Source organism: Strix aluco, chromosome 7, assembly GCF_031877795.1.
Source record: "Strix aluco isolate bStrAlu1 chromosome 7, bStrAlu1.hap1, whole genome shotgun sequence".
Taxonomy (NCBI): domain Eukaryota; kingdom Metazoa; phylum Chordata; class Aves; order Strigiformes; family Strigidae; genus Strix; species Strix aluco.
In genome coordinates, this window is record NC_133937.1 from 317,092 (window position 1) to 338,497 (window position 21,406).

A 21,406-nucleotide genomic window follows, 5' to 3' on the forward strand; every position below is an offset into this window, starting at 1 on the left:
TCCTATCCCTTTCTATCCGCTGCATCAGATTCTTCTGTTTGCAGTGCTGGAATACATCGGAAATAATGTTTTTCCCCTCTCCCCTGCCCTTTTAGTTACTGAAATATGCACATAAGAATTCAAATACGCTTCTAAAAATAGTAAAAGGATAAAACTGTTTCAGCTTTTCAGTCTTTGCTTTATTAGAACTTCTGGGAGGAAAGCCCCATAAAGTCTATAAGTAATTCAGCTGCAGGGAAAAAAAGAAAAACAAAATAGAAACCAGAAAGAAATATAGCCACAACCTATTTGATTAAAAAAAAAAAAAAAGCAAATCTTATGTGTTCTTTACCTATGGACAGTGTCAGTATGGTGTGTGTAGTTCTACGTGGCATTTTATATCCTGAGTCTTTTTTTCTTGTGAGGGGAATTGTGTATTTCACAGTTCTGGTGGTTGATATTAAAGCTAACGTAACTTGGTGTAAGATTAAAAGAAAATGGTTTATCTGGAGCATTTTCGGAGAAGATGAGAGTCATGAAATTCTGAAAGATGTCCAGGCAGGTGGTTTTGAAGTCCTGGAATTTCCCATTGTCCAATAGACTCTTCTTCCCCAGCAAGTGGATTTGCTTTATCTTTCAAGACTGCTTAGATATTTCTCAAATGAAAATAAATGGATTTGATTTTTTTTAACATTTTGTGCACAATATTGTGAATATTAAGCTTTAAATTCTCTCCAAATTTGGATCTGTAGTTGTTCGTGACATGATTGTAAAGATCATCAGCCCTGTGATGCTCCAGTGTTATGTAGCTTTATTTCAGGATATGGATTCCTGAAACTGTGTCCTGAATTCTGTTGAACTAATTATTACAGTGCAGACAGCTTCTAAAAATAAACTTTCCCATTAGATATTATAATAAATTTGCTCTTCAGAAGAGTTTTATTTTCCTCTTGAAAGAATAAAATTTATGATTTTATTTCCTTCCCCACAACCCCCTAAAATACTGATAAGGCAGGCAGGTACGTTTACTGGCTGCTTTTGAAAAGTATCTGGGGTGAATTAAAGGCTTCATAAAAATCCTCTGAGACAGCAAGCAATTAGATGTGATTAGGCAAAAGACTGATAATCAGAAAGCTACTAGTGCTAGGTGGTGTAGGCTGGGATGGGCATTGTGTTTACACATACCCATTTGTGGTGCATTTAGCAAGTATTTATTTTCCCTGGTAATGAGGTAAGAAACAAGTGTCTTTGCCTTGTGTCACTTTCTACCTCATGTCTTCCTCTCTTCCCTTGAAACCTATTGCATTTTTCTACTGCTTGTCTTATGGGTAAGTGTATTGACAAACCAAGCACAGTTTTCTCAGTCTTGTCTTAGTGCAATACGAGCCCATCCTCTGAAATAATTTGTATGCCTTTGAAAACATTGACTTGAAAGCCTCATTGGGAGTTTAAATTACATTTAAATGTATTCAGTGTTTAAGCTCGTGATGAGAAGATTTCTCCCAACAGTAGAAAATCACAGACTTCCTCCAAATATAATTTAGTCCTTTTTTCTGCAAATATTTGTGTGTGATTTGTCATGAATTTTCTAGCACCTCAATACTGGCATGTCTCTGTGCCAGTGCGATTCCTCTGCTTCTCAGTGGTAGCTTTCTGATCGCCATCCTTTTGCCTTTTAACTAGTGGACACTTTTCTCAGCATATGGTGACATGAACAGTAGAATATGACATTTCTTGGGTTTTCAGCTCACCAATCCAAGGGAGAGGACAGAACTTTATCAAATGGGAAAAACCATCTTCTTGCAGCAACTCTACCTCTCATGAGTGGTTCCAGGACTACTCATACTAAGACTGACTTCAGCATACCTTTTCACTTTGGGATTTTTTTCTACACTGCTTTTTGGTTGCTTCTTTGCTTTAAGACGGGTCCCAGTTTTGCGATGGTGGAAGCAGAATAGATTAGGCAGCTGATTCCTATCCCCTCCATAAGGGAATCATTCTTTGCAGATTTAAAAAAAAACGCATACTAAATGAGACTGTTATTCATGTATATGTTTGACTGTACCATCATGGCTTACATCTCTTAGAGAAGTCAGGTGTCCAACTTACTTCAAGGTATTGCAAAATCAGTAAATACAGTGCAGCTCACATTTCTTCAGTGAGGTGACCACACAAGGTCAGTGTGATTGTGCCTAGCCATGCATCAGAAGAGTAATTCTGGGAGAACACCATTCTTGCTACGTCCAACACTCTCCTTTCCAAGTAATGTATGGGTATGCACTGAGATCCTCAATAGGTCTGGGTTTACTGCAGTAGAAGAGAGTGGAAATCTGCAGAGCTGTTAGATGACCCATCTGAGGATGATAAAATATATAAGCAACTTCAGGCCAAACTAATAAACTGAAGAGAAGCAGCTTGGAAACATTTAAGCTAAATTATGTGGCAGAAAGAAATTCATGGTCATTAATAATATTAAACAAGGGAAACTGTTTATGATGAACTGAGAAAACAAAACTTAATAGTGAGAATTAATGTAGAATAGATGTCCAGAAATTCCTTACAGACATGTAAGGTCATTTAGTTCCCCAGTAACCATTTTTCTTAAATGGTTAAAGCAGCAGACAGATCCTCCAGTATTTAACACAATCTTTCCTTACCAGTAAAAAACATATGGAAACTATAGCTGTACTATCATAGGAGGAAGAGATGGCAGCAAACCGCTTCTTGGCTGCATCTTCTGCTTCAGTTCTACTACATCTACTGTTTAGGAAGGAATTTGACTGATTGATTCGCACAACATTATGAGGAAGATCTCTCTAATTACTTTTGTTTCAGCACTAGAAAACCCATGTTACGTGACTTGCCCATGGCCATGTTGCAGGTCAGTGTCAAAAGTGAGGAGGTAGACCAGAACTGGCCACTCAGGCTCCTGTTCAGATTTCATTAGGCAGAGCTCCTCCTATTTGTGTGTTCCTTACCTGGAAAACGCATAGAAAAACAAGGTATTGCTAAACTTGCAGTACCAAAGTGACAGCCAGCAAAAGTGCTAATGGTGGGCTGGGATGCGCTCAGAGCTGACGTTGGGTGTTCCTTGTGACAGAAAGCTGGGTAAGCATTAGCAGAAGGGATGGGGAGGGAGAGACTTCTTTCTCTAGTGTTTTTCTCCTGATTGTGTGGTTGTGTAGTTGGCCTACTCAAGTATGATGCAAGTGGATTGGAGCGTCTTCTGTATGTATTCTTGCACTCATTTCCAAAGTTCCTGTCAGCATGGTGCTTCTGGCACTGCCGGCTCTCACCGTGATCCACCAGCTCCATTCAGATACTGTTTTAAGTGAATACAGACAGCAGTCCCTGTAAGGTGTTCTGTTTCTCTTCACAAAGGGCAATGGTTTCTTCTGTCCCGCCTTTCATTTTGTGATCAGAAGCGTAAAAATGTAGAGTGATTGAAAAAAACAATCCTAACTTCATGTAGAGATCTGATCTGACCAACTCCAGTGAGAGCTTGAGATCCAATGAAAATAGAAACTCGTCTTCCCTAGGACTGTGAAAGAAAACTGAACGTTAAACATGAATTAAATAAATAGAGAACAGAAGCAGGGGATATTGTGATGCTGCTAGATATATCCTTGGTGTGCCCGCAACTTCAATATCGTGTGCAGTTGTGTTTTCATCATTCAAAAAGCTTCAGAGATGCCCACAGGGATGGATGGCCAGAGGCATGAAGTGGCTTCTCAGCAAGGGATGACTAAATAGCCTGGGATTCTTCAGCCTGGAAGAGACAGCTGCATTGTATTAGCAGTCTCTGGAAGTATAAACCTCTCTTCCAGCACGAGAACTGGAAAGCCCAATAATGCTGTTTGGACTGATTCAGAAAATGAAAAGAGGAGAGGTCTGAATAGAGGTAATAATATTGAAACTTACTAACAGGTCTGGCCTGACCGGGAGAAAAAATCCCTAAAAATCACCCCAAGGAGGTTCTTGTATAAGTTGAATACAATTCTTGCGTCTTTTTGATGTGCACAGCTCTATCCTATATTCTTTCCTTTTGCGTCCTCCTGGTAATGAACTAGACATGCCCGTCTACTTTAAAAAGGAAAACATGTTAATTTTTTTGTCTTAAGCAGAAATTTGCAGTGGCCAGCTGAATCCTTCCTCAGTAATTAATGCCTGAAAGCATTTTCTTTAGTACTTACTTAAATTGAAAGCTTTGTTGTCCATTATTGTAAAGCTGCATTTGGATTCTGTGAGTGTGCGTTACTACTGCCTGGCATTGCACTGCAGGTATTGACTTCAGTTTAGTAATGAGGAAGCATTACAGGGAGCCAGTCTGTACTGAGACCTTCTGGATGAGCCTCCAGTTGCCGCGCTTCAGCTTTTCATGCCATTAGGGTCTTCCACCAGAGTCAGCGGGGAACTGCAGCCCAGAAGCCAGAAACATCAGGCAGATCTAATTCAATTTATTTATGTGTGTGTTCTGTCCGAGTCAAAACACAGAGCAGTAAGCCAACATCTTTCTTTGTTGCCTTGAGAAGCTTTTAATGCTATTTCGGCAACTAGTGTCATACTTAAAGAAAATAAATCCTTTCAACTTTATTATTCAGCTCAGTGCTGTGTACAGTAGGTGCATAAGTTATTTGCTAAATGTTTTATGATGAAGATTATGTAGGTAATGAGCTTTTACATGTTGGCACCAGAGAGTAACAGAACTGTGTGTAGTACTTTGTAACTTGATGTAGGAAGGGAGCTTTTCTAAGTCCTCTGTAATGACATGGCACAGCAGGAAGATGAATCTGGATTAATTTGCAAATTAATCCGGAGGAAATGTGACAATGAGCTTTATTTATTTTTTAGCTAAACTTTTCCAAGTCTCTTAGCTCAAAGACGAGATCTTAAATCTATACAGATGTCTCTGAATGAATAAAATCAGATTTTCTCAAAGATGTCTTCAGCTTCTGTCAACTTCAATGCCAGTCACAGAAACTAGCGGGCTTTGTGAGAATAACAGATAATAACTGTTGCTCTGCCTATAGTATGGAAGCTGTATTTGCAGTTGTGCTAATGAGAGTTATATGATGGCATGTCATATATATATTCTTTGTCATTACCTACAAATGATTACAAAGTAGAAACTGGAGTGTATATGTGTATTATATTTTTTATTGACTAATTTCCTGGGGTTCTTTGTAAGTGACTCTAGTTTCCAAGTATGTCCAAAATCTGGAAAATCCTGGGTATCTACGTTCCTTGCTGGAAGAAATTTCCCAGCTAAAATACAGGCATTTTGAACCATTACAAGACTGATGCTCTTTCCCCAGGTGGCTGGTGATGTAACCGTAGGAAGAGTTTGGATTGTGAAAAACCCGTTATTGTCTTCTCCATTAGTTTTACTTGCTTATAAGTGTCATATCCTGTTCTTCCCAGGGTGGAGGCTTAGCAGAGGTTCATATTTTCATCTAAGATGTCATTAATTTTGAATCAAAACCATAGATACAATAAACCCCAGCATTTGTGTGGTGTGTTGTGTGTGGGCATCACATATGCTGCAGGTTCATGACACTAAAACGCCGTGTGCCGTCGTACACATCTGCAGGGGCTACATTGCTTCGGATGGCATCACCGAGGAAACGAGTAGGCTTTTGGTAAGAGTCAGCCTCTGCACTCCACCTAAACAATGTCATCCAAACGATGAGACTGAAAAGTTATTTTCACCATTAATACAAATACAAAAATTGTGAATCTAATGTCAACATACGCATTAAATCCACCTGCAAATTGGAGGCTGAAGGGGACAGCATGGCGCTCCTCAGCTGTGTATAATGCAGCGTACAGGTTAAGGATAAGCTATGGAATTGGGAAAGGAGGATAGAGGTTTGTTAAATTTTGAAATTGAATTATATATTAAAAGTAACAAAAAAGATTATTGCTTCGGATCAGGGATTTTTTGAGCGAAAAGAATGACCTGAGCATGTAAGTAAGCATAATGGATCAATTTAAAGGGAAAGAAAGCAAAGATAGTTTTGCAGCATGCTCCCAGCCCGGTCTCCTACAACAAAACCACAAGATCTATGCCAGTTTGGGCTGGAGGAGGCAGGCACTGGGCTTGGCCTTCAGGGTGGTGCCGGGGTGCACGCCCCCAAATGCATCAGCTCTCAGAGCAGTGTACTGCTGTACTGCTAACTGAATGTTAGCACAGCAGCTGCAGCACAGGCCAGTGCTCGGCAAAGGTCCCATGGAGCATCTCCCTTAGTTCCTCATCCCTCCTCTTTTCTCACCTGCCCTTCCTCCAGGAGACAGGAGCTGGTGGCACTCTGCCCTTGTGCCAGCTCCGTCCCCAGTCACAGAAACGGTGCAGTTTCATTTCTCTGTCGAGTCGAACGCAACGTGTGGTGCTGTAGGAGAGTAATGTAAATGTTTCTTGTGAAAATTGATGGAGGTTTTAGTTTAATAGTGAGTGAATTGCTAATCATATTGTCAAGAGCAGCTGGTATTCAAGCTTAATTCTCAAAATCATAAAAAATTACTTGTGCTGTCTTTTTTTAACAGCATCTTTCTTTTCCACTTAATCATCTACACTTCTAAATATGCCTTTCCTTCACGTGCCACAAACTTTAGATAAAGAAGCCTTACGCCAAGTCAGCCAGGACCACAGTGATTTGAAATAATTATTTAACTTGTTGTGGACGTTGCATACAAGCAGGAGTGAGCATTGCATTGGATCCAAGCTGAGCATAATAAGAAAATGAAAAGTATATCTCAACATATAACTATGTTTAGTGAGTATTTCGATGCATATATAGGCATAGTTGCATTTAACTGTTATGCTGCCTTTTTAAAAAAAATCTCAAGCTGTTTGATAAGGAAGCTGAACTTAAAAACGAAGCCTTTCTCATAACCTCTGCTCCCTCCTACGCAAAGGCAGAAGCAGGAACAGCCTGCATCTTGAAATGGTCAGTGCGGTGGCAGAGGGCCAGTGTCATGGCGCGGTGTCAGCGCCGATGACTGCGCAGAGGGGGATTGCCTGGAAAGTCTGTCCTTTGTCACCGCTCGGCTAGAGAGCTCAGGGCAGCAGCTTCTTGCTCTGGAGAGCAGTAGGAAAGTCGCCACAAGCCTGCCGAGGAAGAAGAGGTTGCCATCCAAGGAGGCTTTGTTGTGTGAAGGTTATGATAATGTGCCATCCTGAGTAATTCATCTCCCAGACAGAGCTATGGCAGCGCTCTGTCAGCTGTGACAGTAAACTGGATCTCCAGGTACTTAGCCGAGCTGCCTACTCTGCTGGGTGAGCATCTTATTAAAATCTCTTAACTTGATACTTAGGCTAAAAATATCTTTGTTGCCATTTAACCACAGAGTTTCCTTTTTAACTTTTAAAATAGTGGTGATCACCAGCCACTTAACAAATACTGTGTCACTGACAACATCTGATTGATGCATTTAGATTTGCTGTCAGTGTATCACTAAGATGCTGCAAATAAAATCTTAAGCAAAGCAGTCTAAGGAAATAACAAAACCTTTTTGGGGGGTAGCGTCAGTGGCAGGGTTATTGAGGGCATAGCTGTGAGGGAAGTGTATAGTCACAGGAATAAAGTGTGGAAAAAATGAAGAAGGTGGAGAGAAACCTTCCTAGTCAAAGGACAAGTTGAGTACTAGGGGATTACAGGGGAGCTTGTGCACATGCTTATCCATCTGCTGGAAAATAAGCAACGCCTACCAAGATCCTCCATAAGTTTGTCAGGTTTTCTTAAATCCCTGTCTGACAAAATTTTCTAGAAGGTGGGAGAGAAGAAGAGGAAAGGGGCAGGATGTTTTATTTCTTTTTGTGCCATCCCATGACAGGTGGGGACAGGGAGTTGGGCAGGACTGGTTTTGTTTCCAGAAGAGGAAGCTAAGGTCCTGAAAACTGGAGGGTGGCTGGGCAGTGACAAAAGATAGCTGGTTTCCTCCTGGGACATGGGGACGTCTCGCTGTCCAACCTTGATGCTGAGCCTTTGAAGAGAGGAAAGGGATATTTGCAAATACATCAAAGCGGGAGCTGGTACTGAGGCACTGTGTGAGCCACGGTTGCTGGCAAAGCTTCAGCTGAAGTTTTTGCTTTCTAAAACTCAAGCAGGGAGGAATAGAGGGTAACTGTAGAAGCACCTTTTCCCTCCTGTAGTCCTTGTGGACAGATACGGGGGTTTCATCTCTTGATACAAATCACAGTATCCTTCAAAGTATTTTAATTTTTCCTGATTTCTTACAGCCCCAGCAGGACTGTTGTGCTTAGCAGAAACCACTAGGCCCATCAGATACACCCTTGTCAGACTGCTTGTTAGGAATGGCTTTAGAAAGTGCTGAAAGCAGGCCCAGAAGGAGCAGGAGTTACACTGAATTGGGAGGATACTCTGGAAAAGTTACAAAGCTCAAGCCAGGCTCTAATATTATTCCCACCAAAGCTAAAGCTGTCAGATTATTAGAAGAATAAGGAGTTTCCAATAAAAGAAGTTAAGACTAAAAAGAGCGATCTTTTCCTAAAAGAGAAAGCTACAAGTCCAGCATCCTTATATTTTGCTGCTTAATAGCACTATCACTCCTTAAAAGTACTACTGCAGGTTTTTTTTTCTTAGTGCTTCAGTTGCTGGTAATGTCTAGATGTCTCTAGATTTACAGCTACCTTGGTCATACCAAGTAAGCAATTTTGAACTTACCAGGCAACAGCTGCGTGCGTTAAAACACAAGCTATAGCTGGCTGTTTGTTGTCTTCTGTGGAGCTGCTAGTTGTCAGGATGCAACATCCTCTCTGCCACCCAGCAAGACTGGACAGTGAAACAAAATGAGAGTGTTTTCCCTGCCATCCCTGGAAGTCTTTCAAACCAGGATCTCCATTTGTTTACCCAAGTTTGCCCACACATCCTTACGTGCATGCAAGAGCTGGATACAAGCATCCCAGCTGAGCTCTGAAATCATGCGGTGACTTGATAAGGAGATAAGTATCTACAAGCTTTTAGAAATACTGAATTACGAACAGCAAAACTTTCCAAAACAAGTATTATTTTAAATGCATCTCACATTGTAGCATCTGCTTTTCCCTGCAGTTCTGAATGTGGTTTCTCCCTGTCGCCAGCAGCTGTGACCCACAGTGCCAGGTACATGGGACTGTGTGTGAAGTTGTGGGTAACCTCCCTGCTGCAGTTACCAGACTGACCTGAATCCTTTACCGACCCATCATGTCTCTTCCCATCTCTGCTTGCTCAAAATTGCAGTTGCAAGTCCAGTCCTTGTCCAGCCTCTTGACAACTGCCACAAGCTGGTGGTGAATGGTCCAGGTGCTACCTCGCTCCTGCAGTGCCTTTCTGCAGATAAAGGTGCATATTGCAATCCCCTCCCTTACTTGCTGGCAAATGACTAAACACCCAGGAGTAAACCTTGATTGTCCTAGTCAGTTCTTGGCCGTCGGAGCAGCTGGGTTTATTTTTGCTTCCCTGGCCTCTGCGATGGTAGGCTGGGCTCAGTCCTGGACTCCTGAATGGCATGGTGCCCGTGCTCCCAGCCTGACAGCTGAAGCCTTGGCTCTCCTCTCTCTTGCTGGCCTTAATGGGATCTCTGGGTCCTCTCCTTCCCACAGCATGAGTGAGACACCGAGGTGACATTAAAGTACTGGAACAGCAGATAAAAGGCCCTTACTATATTTATTGAGTGTTACAGATAAGTAATCCACTCTGCTGTCAGTGTCTAGAGAAACAGCAAATAAAGTATACATGCCCCTTGCTTTGATGTGATGAAATCTCCAGAGGACATTTACTTCAGTGGCATTCTCAGTGCAGCTGTAGCTGAGTTTTTCAGTGGAAAATAAAAGATTTTCATGTCCTTATGCATTGCTTTAAAAATATCGCTATGGCTGATTCTTGTACGCTGGACAATTCTGTGGTCTGAAAGCTGTTTTTTTTTTCCAAAATGTTATTAAAATCATCTTACCCGTTTTTGTTGGAAGGGGAAAAATTAATAGTTATTTTGTGGTTTCATACACAACATTAAAACAACAGTCTGGTTTTCATTTAAACCAATAAAAGTATGGAAATTCAAAATGAAGGCTCTCTTCATGTCCTTAGATCAACTTGTTGGCCTTGCTAAAACGCATAATGGATGGAACAGGGGAAAAATCTCAGTCTTACAACTCATAGCATTGTTTTTGCATACAGTTCAGCTTTTTTGTTGCTGGATTTCAAACCTGACATCACTTTATTGCCTGTCTTCTCAAGCTATAAAAAACGCCTCAGTTTTGTAAATTTGCAGCAGTTTAGAATCCAGTGAACCACATACATTATTTTTAAAAAACCTAAGCAATAATTAAGCAAATTGGTTAGTAAATGTACATCAGTAATTGAATTAATAAACTTTCAAATTTTGAGATACAAACCTGACTGTTTGGGACAATGGGTATTAGTGATTTCTGGTTTATGGTGTGGTCAGAAAGAGCCCCAGAGGCACCGGCACAAGCTGCAGCACAGGAAACCCCAGCCGGCCCCAAGGAAACAGCCCGTCCCCGTGCGAGCGGGGCGTCCCTGGGACGGGCCCCAAGCGGTGGGGGATCCCCATCCCCCGGGATGCCCCGACTCGCCTGGACATGGCCCCCAGCCACCCACTGCAGTCGCCTCAAGCCTGAACCTGTCTGTGAGTCCAGTGCGCTGGCGGGTGGGGTGGCTGGCATCGCAGCGCTGCCCCTCTGTTCCAGCCTGCACGTTCCCTTCCAGCTCTGGTTTGCCCAAGGATAGGGCAGGATGGAGTCTGGAGAAACTCCTCAGTGTTTCCTGGGCTTCACTTCTTGGCAGTGAGCAGCCTGCCACTGTCCCCAGAATGCCTGCAGGCGGCTGGGCCGTATCACCAGGTGTCCTTAGCCTGTACGTTATTCCATCTCCCCAAGGCTCTGAAAAGTGACTTCTTCCTGAAGCTGTTCCTTCCCTCCCCACTGTGAATGAGCCGCCCTAGCTGTTCACAGCCCTTTGATCTGTTAAGTCACAGCTCTGTCACTTCTGGCGGGTGCCCACACCCTGGAAGCTGCCTGCCCTCCTTCTTCTCCCCTCTCCTGGGAGGAAGGTTGCTCAGCTGGGCTCGTTGCCTTCCTTCTTCTGCTTTCGCCAGCATCCCCCGGCCAAGCTCCGTGTATATGTGTATACTTAAAGCTTGTAAAATTGTAACTTATCTTTGATTACTGCACTGCTGTTCAGCATCCGTCCCCAATGACCCCTAACACCTTCTGGAACTTTATAGCTCATGAAGACAGGTCCATAAAGCGATGTTAAGTCTTAAACTGGGTACTTCAGAGCCAGCTGGCCGGCTCGGCTTTGGCAACACTTTGCGTTGTGAAGGTTGTACCTGCTGAAGCGCTCCACGTAATAAACCATTTGCCCGAGCAAATTTAAACCTGCCGGTCCCTTCCCCTGCAGCAGCCCACGTATGCTGCAGAGCAGAGACAAGGTCTGGGCTTAGGCAGCTCGGTGCATGCAGCCCCCAAGCTGAGCAGTTCACCTCCATCTCAGATTCATTCCCACAGCGCAGAGGTTTCTGCCTGCTGAGCTTTGCCGGGAGAATTTGCTTCGCAAGCTGGAGGAGGTCTTGTTTATTTTTTTTTCCCAAAGGGGAAATGAGTTGCCAAAGTAACCTGGACAAAGAGTAGTGTTTTAGATGGGGGATTACGGTTTCATATTTATTTGCTTGTTTATAGGACTTTTATATTCTTCCACAGCACAGGGAGAAGGCGCGATACGTTGTGATTATTTATCATAGCTGTAAGAAGGGGGCCTGGTGGTGACGGACATCTCAAAACCCAGCTATGCAGAACCCTTACCTGAAAGAGGTCAGAGGGGGTTTCTGGACAAGATTTGTCCCCTCTGCCATGCCGTCTGTGTTTAGCAGCAGCTCTGATCCCTGTCCGGGCTCTTGTGTTCTGCCAGGAGGAACTGGGACAAGCACTGCTGAAATCACTAACATCGCTGTTCCGACTTGGCAGTAAAGAGCCCCCAGGACAGTTCCCGGATGCTGGCACCATGTGCCTGTGCTGTTAAATTCACGGCTTGAGCGGGAATTTAGCACAGGCCAGGGAACATTTCCAGCGGGGCGGGATGTGCGAGGTCCTCTTGCGTTGGCATCCTTTCCTCCAGGGCAGTCCTCCAGCCCGCCCCGCATCCATGCTTAATCCCCTCCCTTCCCCTCCTCATCACAGGCTTTGCCAAGTGGCAGTGCCACACCACGAAATCTCCTAGTGCTAGGGGCCACAGAAGCTTGAGGGAAGCTGTGGAAGAGGGGAAGGATGGAGGAGGACAGAGGTGAGTCTCCTGCAGGAGACTCACAGAGCTGAGGGAGTCCTACCAGTGCCTGGGTCAACACAAAACCTTTGAATGGCACAAAAAGCTGGGGTGAAAGCCAGCGTCCTGCCACAGCCCAGGGTGGCTGCCCTTCCAGGCTGCTCTGGAGGTTTGGCATGGAGCCCTGCACACCCAGGAACCCTGTGCCCAGGGGAGCAGCCTGGCCTGGAGGAAGGCAAAGCGAGCCTGGGCAGGGTGCTTTGCACACTGTGGCTTTTGGAGCTGGCTGGCCAGGCAGCACATACAGACGGGGGCTCTGCACCACATCTGGAGTCCTGGGGTGAGATGGAAGCCACCAGTTCCTCAGCTGGGACATGCTCAGGGTGAAGCAACAAGAAGTGACCTTGAAGAGCAGCTCTTGCAACCACCGCTTTCTGTACGGGGTTGTTCTTCCATAGAGAGCGTGCACGCGTGCTGCAGAAGCCCGTTCAAGGCAGTACCATGCCAATGGCTTTCTCTGTGCTAAACCATTACTGGGTCTTGGTCACAGACCAGTCATATAACAAATGGAAATCCTACCGTGCCATAACTTACACAGAGGCAGCTTTGCCAAGGGAAGGTGACAGCAGAGGTCAAGGGGTCTTTGGCCCAATGCGTAGAGGAGCTCCTGAGGTCTGTGGATAGGAGCGGATCCTCCTTGGAAAGATCTAGGTGCAGGGGTGAGGTGGGAGGCAGCTGGGCCACCTCAACACCTTTTCAGAGGGGGCATTGGGCTGGAGAGGAACAGGGAGCTTCTTCAAACCTCATCTTGCTCAGTCAGTACTACCCTCCTGGGCAGGTCTGTCCTCTGGTTTCCTCTGTCAGGCAGCTCCACCACCACCATCCCTAGTGCTCGATACCTTATTTCTCCTCCTTTCTTCTCCCCAGCTTTCATGGGTCAATTAGTGCTTCTGCCCCCCCCGCCCCCCCCCCCCCCCCCCCCCACTACTCTGTTCCGCAGCATATTTTGTGTTAAAATTGGTGAGGGTTTTTTCTTGGGGGCATTTCAAGGCTTATTTCTGATGGCAGTTGAGATGGGGTTTGCTGTGCTGGTGATTAGATAAGGCTGGGGTGGGTATGGAGGTTGTGGTAGGGTGGAGGAGACCAGCCAGGAATCTCAGTTGGAGAGCACTCTGTACGTGAGGTCACTGTTCCATGGGAGGAAGCAGAAAGCAGCCTCTGAAATCAGTCTTCCCCATGACGTGTAGAGGAATAGAGTGGAGAGATGTCACAGAAAACATACACAACTAGAGAAACACTGGGATGGGGCAGATGCTTGTGGGGGGTTTTCAGGTGAGAGACTGTGACTGCAGACCACGCATCCTCCCGTAGAAGAGGTCGCTGTGAAGAGTGGACTCGATATCCTTGGTGAACCTTCTCTGGTCATTCACCAAGGCTTCTGAGGCATAGTAGGCTTCATGGCTTACTGAGCGTCTCAGAGGACACTGGTTAGGGACATGAATTGTGTCCCTGCACATTTTCAGAGGCCACATGAAAATGTTGCCAGAATGGACCAGTCATGACAAGGAGTTTGGACTTTGCACCTGTAGACTTGCACAGCTGAAATGGTCACCCACAGGTAGATAAGAGCTGGGCTGACACCAGGATTGGCTCAGGAATGACACTCTCCCCTGCTCATTGTCCTCTGCTTGTAGACTCCAAACACAGGCAGCCTTGATGCTGTTGGAGAAGGGAGTATGCCAGTAGCAGTGGTGGGAATGGACCTTGATGCAGACCAGCGGTATGTAGGCTTTACAGGTTTAGTGGCAGCTGTTGCAAGGACTTCTCATCATGACTCAGTGTGCTCTCAAACGTGCATCCTGCTGGAAAACACTCTGCCAGTGTTGCTGGACGCCTGCCCCTGCCCGGCGCTGTGTGACTCAGAAGTGCCTGCATCACAGCACCGTGCATGGAGGTTTGATTTATTGCCCTGGTTCCTAGAGTCTCGCCTTGGCACAGCAGGAAATAACGGTTCCCAGGGAGAGAGCCTGTGCTGGTGGAGTGAGTGTGTGATGAAGCTGTCCAGGTTGCAAGTTCTGAGGAACAGCATTAGTCATGACGGCTTCAGCGCATTAATTGCAGTCTCGTTTAACGGAGGTGGCTGTGGCGTGGGTGAGGTACACAGAGTCACCCAGTCCCACCAGCTCCAGCTGCAGGCACCAGGGTGGGGGTCTCCAGCCTCACACTGCTCCCAGCAGGTCCAACACCACACCTGCAGCAGGTGGTTTGGGGCTGTGTCCCGATGAGTCAGGGCAGGCCCTGAGAGTGGAGATCCCCTTCAGCGGACCACGTTAGTGACCCTGCATAAGCCTGCATCCAGTTTGTCCTTGTACAGGGGGGCTTAACAAACTGCACAGTGTGTCCGGATGTGGCCTCACTCGAGGTTTAGACTAGGTATTAGGAAGCATTTCTTTACAGAACAGGTTGTTGGGCGTTGGAATGGGCTGCCCAAGTCAGGGGAGGAGTCCCCATCCCTGGAGGGGTTGAAGAGTCGGGTCAACCATAGTGCTTAGGGATATGGTGTAGTTGGGAATGGTCAGTGTGAGGTTCATGGTTGGACTAGATGATCTTCAAGGTCTTTTCCAACCTAGACAATTCTGTGATTCTGTGATTCTGAGGGGAATAATACCTTCCCTTGACCTGCTGGATGCTCTCACACCAGGCTGGTTGGCCTTCATTGCTGTGACTCCTGGCCAGCTTGGTGTGCACGCATCTGTGGATGCCTCCCACCTGCAGAGTCTTGCATGGAGAGCTGCCCCTTCCAGCCTGTCCCAGCCTGCCCCACACATGGGACTGGTCTGTGCTGGGGCAGGACTGCTGCTGAAGTCCTTCTGAAGGTACCACTCAACACCTGGCCTCCTGCCTGTGGGAAGTGCCATGGTGCTCCTTTCTTCATACAAGATGTTCATGTTGGCTGAATTTTGCATAAAATGGAACACCTCAATTGTTGTTCTTTTGCCTCTCAATATCAAATCTCCAAACAAGCCCAACAGTTTCACATACAAGCAGGAGACCACTGTGATTTTGTCTTTGCATGTCCTGCTCCAGCTCACAGAAGTGTTGGCCATCCATTCGGTAGTAGGAGGAGAGGCATGGTACCTAACCTAACCTAGTCAAACTGTTGTATTTTCCTCTGGCATTAAATAAAATAGTATTTGAATGCACAGTGGGGCTCATGCTACTTTGTGCAGCTTTTTATGAAGATTACAAAATTGAGGCAAAAAGCAGATCTCACTGTAATTAGAAGATAGAAGAGTTAATCATAGGAATGGATTCCTACTTGCTCTGAAATTTTCTAAACTGCTTTAAAATACCTTCAGCTGAAGGAGCTGAACTTCACGGTGAACCCTTTGTGTGCTGAAGTAGAGTTTTCTTCATCCATTTGAATTGCAACACAGAAGTTGCAGGGCTGTTTTCCTCAGAGATTCAAGAGTCCCTGTGTTCTTTTTGTTGATATGTGAAGTCATTTGGGTTTTTGCAGAGTCGTACAATCATTTACTTGATGTGCTAGAGGCAACCCAAACCTCTTATTCCCGTTTATTCACCCTTTGAGAAAAGATGTGGAAAAAAGTCACCAGTCATCAAAGTTTCAAGTCAGAGGCAACTAGCAGGGAACTGGGAGATAAACCACCGACAGATGGGGGAGGGTTGTGTGTGAAGGACATACTCTACATAATGCGCCATTAAAACTTCATGAAGAGGTGTCCCAGAAAAAATATTACAAAGCACTAGGCTTAATATTAAATTCTTAGTTTTAGCAGTGTGGTCATTTTCAGGGAGGAATAATCAGCTTAGCCACAGCATTCGCATATTTAATGTTTTGAGAGAAGAGAGATTGTCTGATTTTTCTTTTTCTTTTTTTTTTCCCCCCAGTAATTAATGAAAGTCAAAAGCAGCAACTGGAATCTGCAAGCTATTCCTCCCGCTACGCTCTGGTACTTTTTTATGAAGCCGGTACACAGATTGATGTCCCCTGGGCTGCACAGTACATCACCGATAATCCCTGCATACGCTTCATCTCCATCGATAATAAGAAACGCAATATAGGTCAGTGCTCCCATTATTTCCCTTAAACACAGTGACAATAGAGGGTGTAGATCATGAAAAATGCTGTTTAATTGAGTGTTGCTATTCTGAACAGAGCAAGTATTTAACTCCAAGCCGCAGCGGATAGCATTTAATGTCACATTTGGCCTGTAATAAAATACACAATGAAAGCGGGAAGGTCCTCAGAAAATCACCACCCAGCACATGGTTTACGTTACTGCATTTATGAAACCAGTGTCAGGGGATTTGAAACATCAAAATGTTGCTATTCCAAGAAAGAGCTGGAGTTCCTTTGTTTAAACATTGATTCATACACATGCCAATTTATCTCCCATCATCCATTACTTTACAACTCCTGTTCTTTCCACTAAGCATGCTTGGAAGTAGTAATGAGTTATATAATTGAGGCTGTTCAGTCTTACTCAGAGTTAGCCAGTGTGCTTTTATAATCATGGAAAATCCTTGAAATGGCTGCACATAGTACAGCTGCTTGGTAAAGCTTAGAGAACATCCCACAAGGCAGACACTTCTCATCTGTTTCTGGAAGATGGCAGTTGAGTAAGTATATGTTTTAATTATTAAATGTATTTCATATACCAAGAGTGTATTTGCATGGAATAGCTCAAGAAAAACCTCTAGCATTTGAGTTTAATCAAGTTCATGATGAGCTGAAAATGCTTCCCGATTCTGTTACTTGCTCACATTGTGATGATGACCAGGTTTAACTGCATCCGTGAAGTGGAGGGAAAAACCTACAGACCATTGTGGTGATCTGCTGTCACAGAGTAAGGAAGGATTTTCATAATCAGCTGCTGCCTAATATGTAATTATTAAGTATTACCAAAATCACTGTGCCAAAGCATGTTCAGATTTAGACCTGGGAGACTTCTGGTTCCAGTCTTCCTTGTTCAGTTGGGATTCATTGTTTCCCGTGGGCAGTCTGCAGACATCAGTGATGTTAGTGCCTTGCCCGTCACCCTTATATCTACATGTCATCACCATGCTAGAAAACAACCATAAGGTTGGTCATGCCTTCCCTCTCTTGCACCATAAAGATGCAGTTTCAGGTAATAAGCTATCATGCAGGATAATAAGCTATCACACATGACAGTGTAACAGTGGTGCTGGTGGCCTGGACCTCTGAAGATCTCTGCTCCAGCTGCCGCTCACAGCAGGCTGTGCTAACCCAAGGTCAGGGCAGCCATGCCTTTTCTAGCTGAGGTTTTAAAAAAAACCCAGGATGGAGATCCCCCACATGGCTGGTGACCTGTCCCAGGGGTGCCCCTCCGCTGGGGGAAGAAGTGTTTCTTCATCTGCAGTCTGAACTTCCCAAGGCTCAGACTGTGGGTGTTGCCTCCTGTTCCATTTGTCTGCCTCTACCAACTGGCGTCATTCAGGTTGGAAGGGACCACTGGAGGCCGTCTGCTCCTACTCCCACACAAGGTTTGAAGTTGCTGAGTTAGATCGTGTTGCTCAAGGCTCTGATGCGATGTGGTTTGTCACCTTTGCACTGCTGGCTTATATTCAGTGGTTGATCCACCATAACCAGCCTGATCTTTTCAGAAAGGTCTGTTGCTCAGCCAGACTGATGCATGGCATTATCCTGTGTCAGGCACAGGACCTTGCTCTCCTCCTTGTGTGGTGATAGTACAGTTCAAGTCAGCCCTTCCAAATACGCCCTTCTCTGCACCAAAGCCAGCTGAGTAGCAATGGCTCTTGAAGTGCCTTCAGAAACAGCAGTTTATGCTGGAAGCAAAGGAGTTGGAGTGATGAACCAACTCACCACTGTAGTGAGCCCAATTTTGTTATTTCTCGTAAGAATTTAGCCTGTTGGTCTGAAAAAGAGGGAAAATAAAACAAAAGAATGGCTGAACTAGCCAAAACAAAGATGCATCCACCCTGATATGCTTCCTCCAGCAGGGACTAATAGTGAATATTTTTTTAAAAAGAGCGTAAGGAAAGCCAAATAGAGAGTGATGTTTTTTTCCTCTGGCATTGTCTCCCTGTTACTGACAATGTGCAGCTGGGGATTTTCTTGCATCTAAGATTTTATCACCACTGTTGTGTTTAATGATGAGTACTTGATAGTTAATAACACCTACTGGTATTTTCCATCCCAGCTGCCCGATTCTAGCTGTGCAGAAGACGACACAGCCTAAGGGAGAAATTCACCCATCCTTTCCTCACCTGCTTCAATAGTTGGTCTTAAAGCACCAGCACTGAGAACAACAAATATGGAATTATAATGGAATTATAAATAGCTACGTACAGTGTCCTTGCTGCATAGAAGCTTATTATTTGGGGCACGCTGTTAACAAATACATAGAAATTACCAGAACATCAATGCTGACACATCCCTTTCTCACTGAAACTTCCCTCCTATTGTGGGAGAGAATTGCATCTCTTCATAGGGCTGGAACAAGCTGGGGGCCAGCAACTGAAGATGATTTCTGTCCAGTAGGGCCCCCCTTGTGACCTATAAACACCTGGACTGCACTGTCTTTCCTGGTGAACTTGCATTTTGCAGATTTGCACTTTGTTCCAGGAAAAGTAGTACAAGGGAGAGAGCAGTGTATGTTAGCTGGAGCAGTATTTTTGGCTGTGAGCACTCGCGCCGAGCACAGAAGGGTTGGAAAGCATGCCTGTGTCGTGTTCAATAAAGCTGACTTACAGAAGTATAAAAATCAAAAGTGGTCACCAAGTGATTCACTTTTCTTCAAACACATGCACAACTCTGCTGCTAATACATACTTTAAGACAACATGGGCAAGGGGGGCTGAATGTAACATTTATTTACACATGTGGAGTACTGCAGCCAAAACGCTTGAATCTAAAGTTCCTTTATGTTTGTTTTAGCACATATGCAAGTATTTTGTATTTATATCTTTCTTTCTGTGTTTCTGACTGACCTCCAGAACATATCAGTGGGAGGCACAGCAGCACCTTGCTGTCCCTTGTTCGCTGTCTTTTTGGGGTGGCATTACTGATGTTTTAACACCATGCTCCACTCACTCATCGCTCTTCCCATTCTTCAGCCTTGACTGGTCGTGGTTCATGTGAAGAAGATGATGGTGACAATGATAAAGTAAGCGTTCAGAGAGAGAAAGCAGAAATGCTCAGGTTGATTTATGTTGTGTCTCCTGGGTGAAGCAGCTGAGATCTTTCGGGACAGTCATCATTCCCAAAAAGCCATCACCTTCTCCAGTTGATGCCTGAATGGTCCCACTTGCCCCGTTCATCCTCTATGCCATGCACACTGTCCCCATGTATTGAGTTGTGTGTTATTTCTCAAGTGCCTGCATGCATCCTGCCCTCCATTGCATTAGTCTTAAGAGGGAAAATTGCTTTGCTGCCCATCAGACGTGGCTGTAACGCTTAGCAGGAGTACGTCCTCAACAGGTAGAGGAGCATGGCTGCAGTTCTCTAGGCATAAGTAAAAGTGACTAATGGATCAGGCACAAACAGAAATTTGATTTTTCTGGGGTTTCTACACCCGCTTTGATGTAGCCACAATTAATGGAGATTTATCTAACCTTCGTTACCATCTCAAATAGTAATGTTTTAGTAAATGGCATTGAGAGACCCAAAGGAAATAACTGTAACTTTCTGCTAAGGGACTCTTTGTTAAACATGTCATTACACAAAAAATAACTACATCTGTATACCATCTACCTAAAAGCGAGTAGTCTAGCCCTCGAAGGTCAAAAGGCAAAGTCTAGCCCTTGCTATGAAAGTCCAAACTATCCTTTTCATTTGTGTGAGACGTGGTAATCCCTGTGTTGACTCATATAGTAAAGCAGAGATCACAGAATCACAGAATCATCGAGGTTGGAAAGGACCTTGAAGATCATCTAGTCCAACCGTTAACCCAGCACTGACAGATCCCAACTACACCAGATCCCTCAGCGCTGGGTCAACCCGCCTCTTGAACACCTCCAGGGATGGGGACTCCACAACCTCCCTGGGCAGCCCATTCCAATGCCCAACAACCCCTTCTGGAAAGAAATGCTTCCTAATATCCAGTCTGAACCTTCCCTGGCGCAACTTGAGGCCATTCCCTCTTGGTTTATCACTCATTACTTGGTTAAAGAGGCTCATCCCCCCTCTCTGCACCCTCCTTTCAGGTAGCTGTAGAGGGTGATGAGGTCTCCCCTCAGCCTCCTCTTCTCCAGACTAAACCCCCCCAGTTCCCTCAGCCGCTCCCCATCAGACCTGTGCTCCAGACCCTGCACCAGCTCCGTTGCCCTTCTCTGGACACGCTCGAGTCATTCAATGGCCTTTTTGTTGTGAGGGGCCCAAAACTGAACACAGTCATCGAGGTGCGGCCTCACCAGTACCGAGCACAGGGGTAAGATCCCTTCCCTGTGCCTGCTGGCCACGCTAGTGCTGATATAAGCCAGGACACCATTGGCCTTCTTGGCCACCTGGGCACACTGCTGGCTCATGTTCAGCCGGCTGTCAGTCAACCCCCCCAGGTCCCTCTCTGACTGGCAGCTCTCCAGCCACTCCTCCCCAAGCCTGTAGCCCTGCTGGGGGTTGTTGTGGCCCAAGTGCAGCACCCGGCATTTGGCCTTAGTGAAGCTCCTACAGGTGGCCTCAGCCCATCGCTCCAGCCTGTCCAGGTCTCTCTGCAGAGCCTCCCTACCCTCGAGCAGATCAACACTCCCACCCAACTTGGTGTCACCTGCAAACTTACTGAGGGTGCACTCGATCCCCTTGTCTATGTCATCAATAAAGATGTTAAACAGGAGTGGCCCCAAAACCCAGCCCTGGGGGACACCACTCATGACCGGCCGCCAACTGGATTTAACTCCGTTCACCACAACTGATGTGAAACTCTTTCTTACACAAGTTTAACATTTTATCAGTGAAATACCTGAAACAGCCTTGTTGTTATAGTTACACAATAGGATGGGTTTGTTAGCAGACCCAGTGAGTTGCAGTCTGTAATTCTCAAAAAATCTGAGCCTTTGCTTGCTCTCAGAGCCACGCGCTTTCCTGAGGACCGTTGTGCGTCGCTGTTTCGTGATGAGCTGCAGCACTCTGAATCACTGCTTGTTGCA

The 21,406-nt window shown here is 45.3% G+C and overlaps 1 protein-coding gene across 1 annotated transcript in view; it reads left to right on the forward strand.

Annotated features, from left to right (window-relative positions):
* Positions 1-21,406, forward strand: part of RNLS (renalase, FAD dependent amine oxidase) — a 77,002-nt gene that overhangs the window by 41,528 nt on the left and 14,068 nt on the right. The window contains exon 5 of the mRNA XM_074830136.1: positions 16,170-16,343. Within this exon, the coding sequence (XP_074686237.1) occupies positions 16,170-16,343 (174 nt within the window). The remainder of the gene's footprint in view (positions 1-16,169; positions 16,344-21,406) is intronic.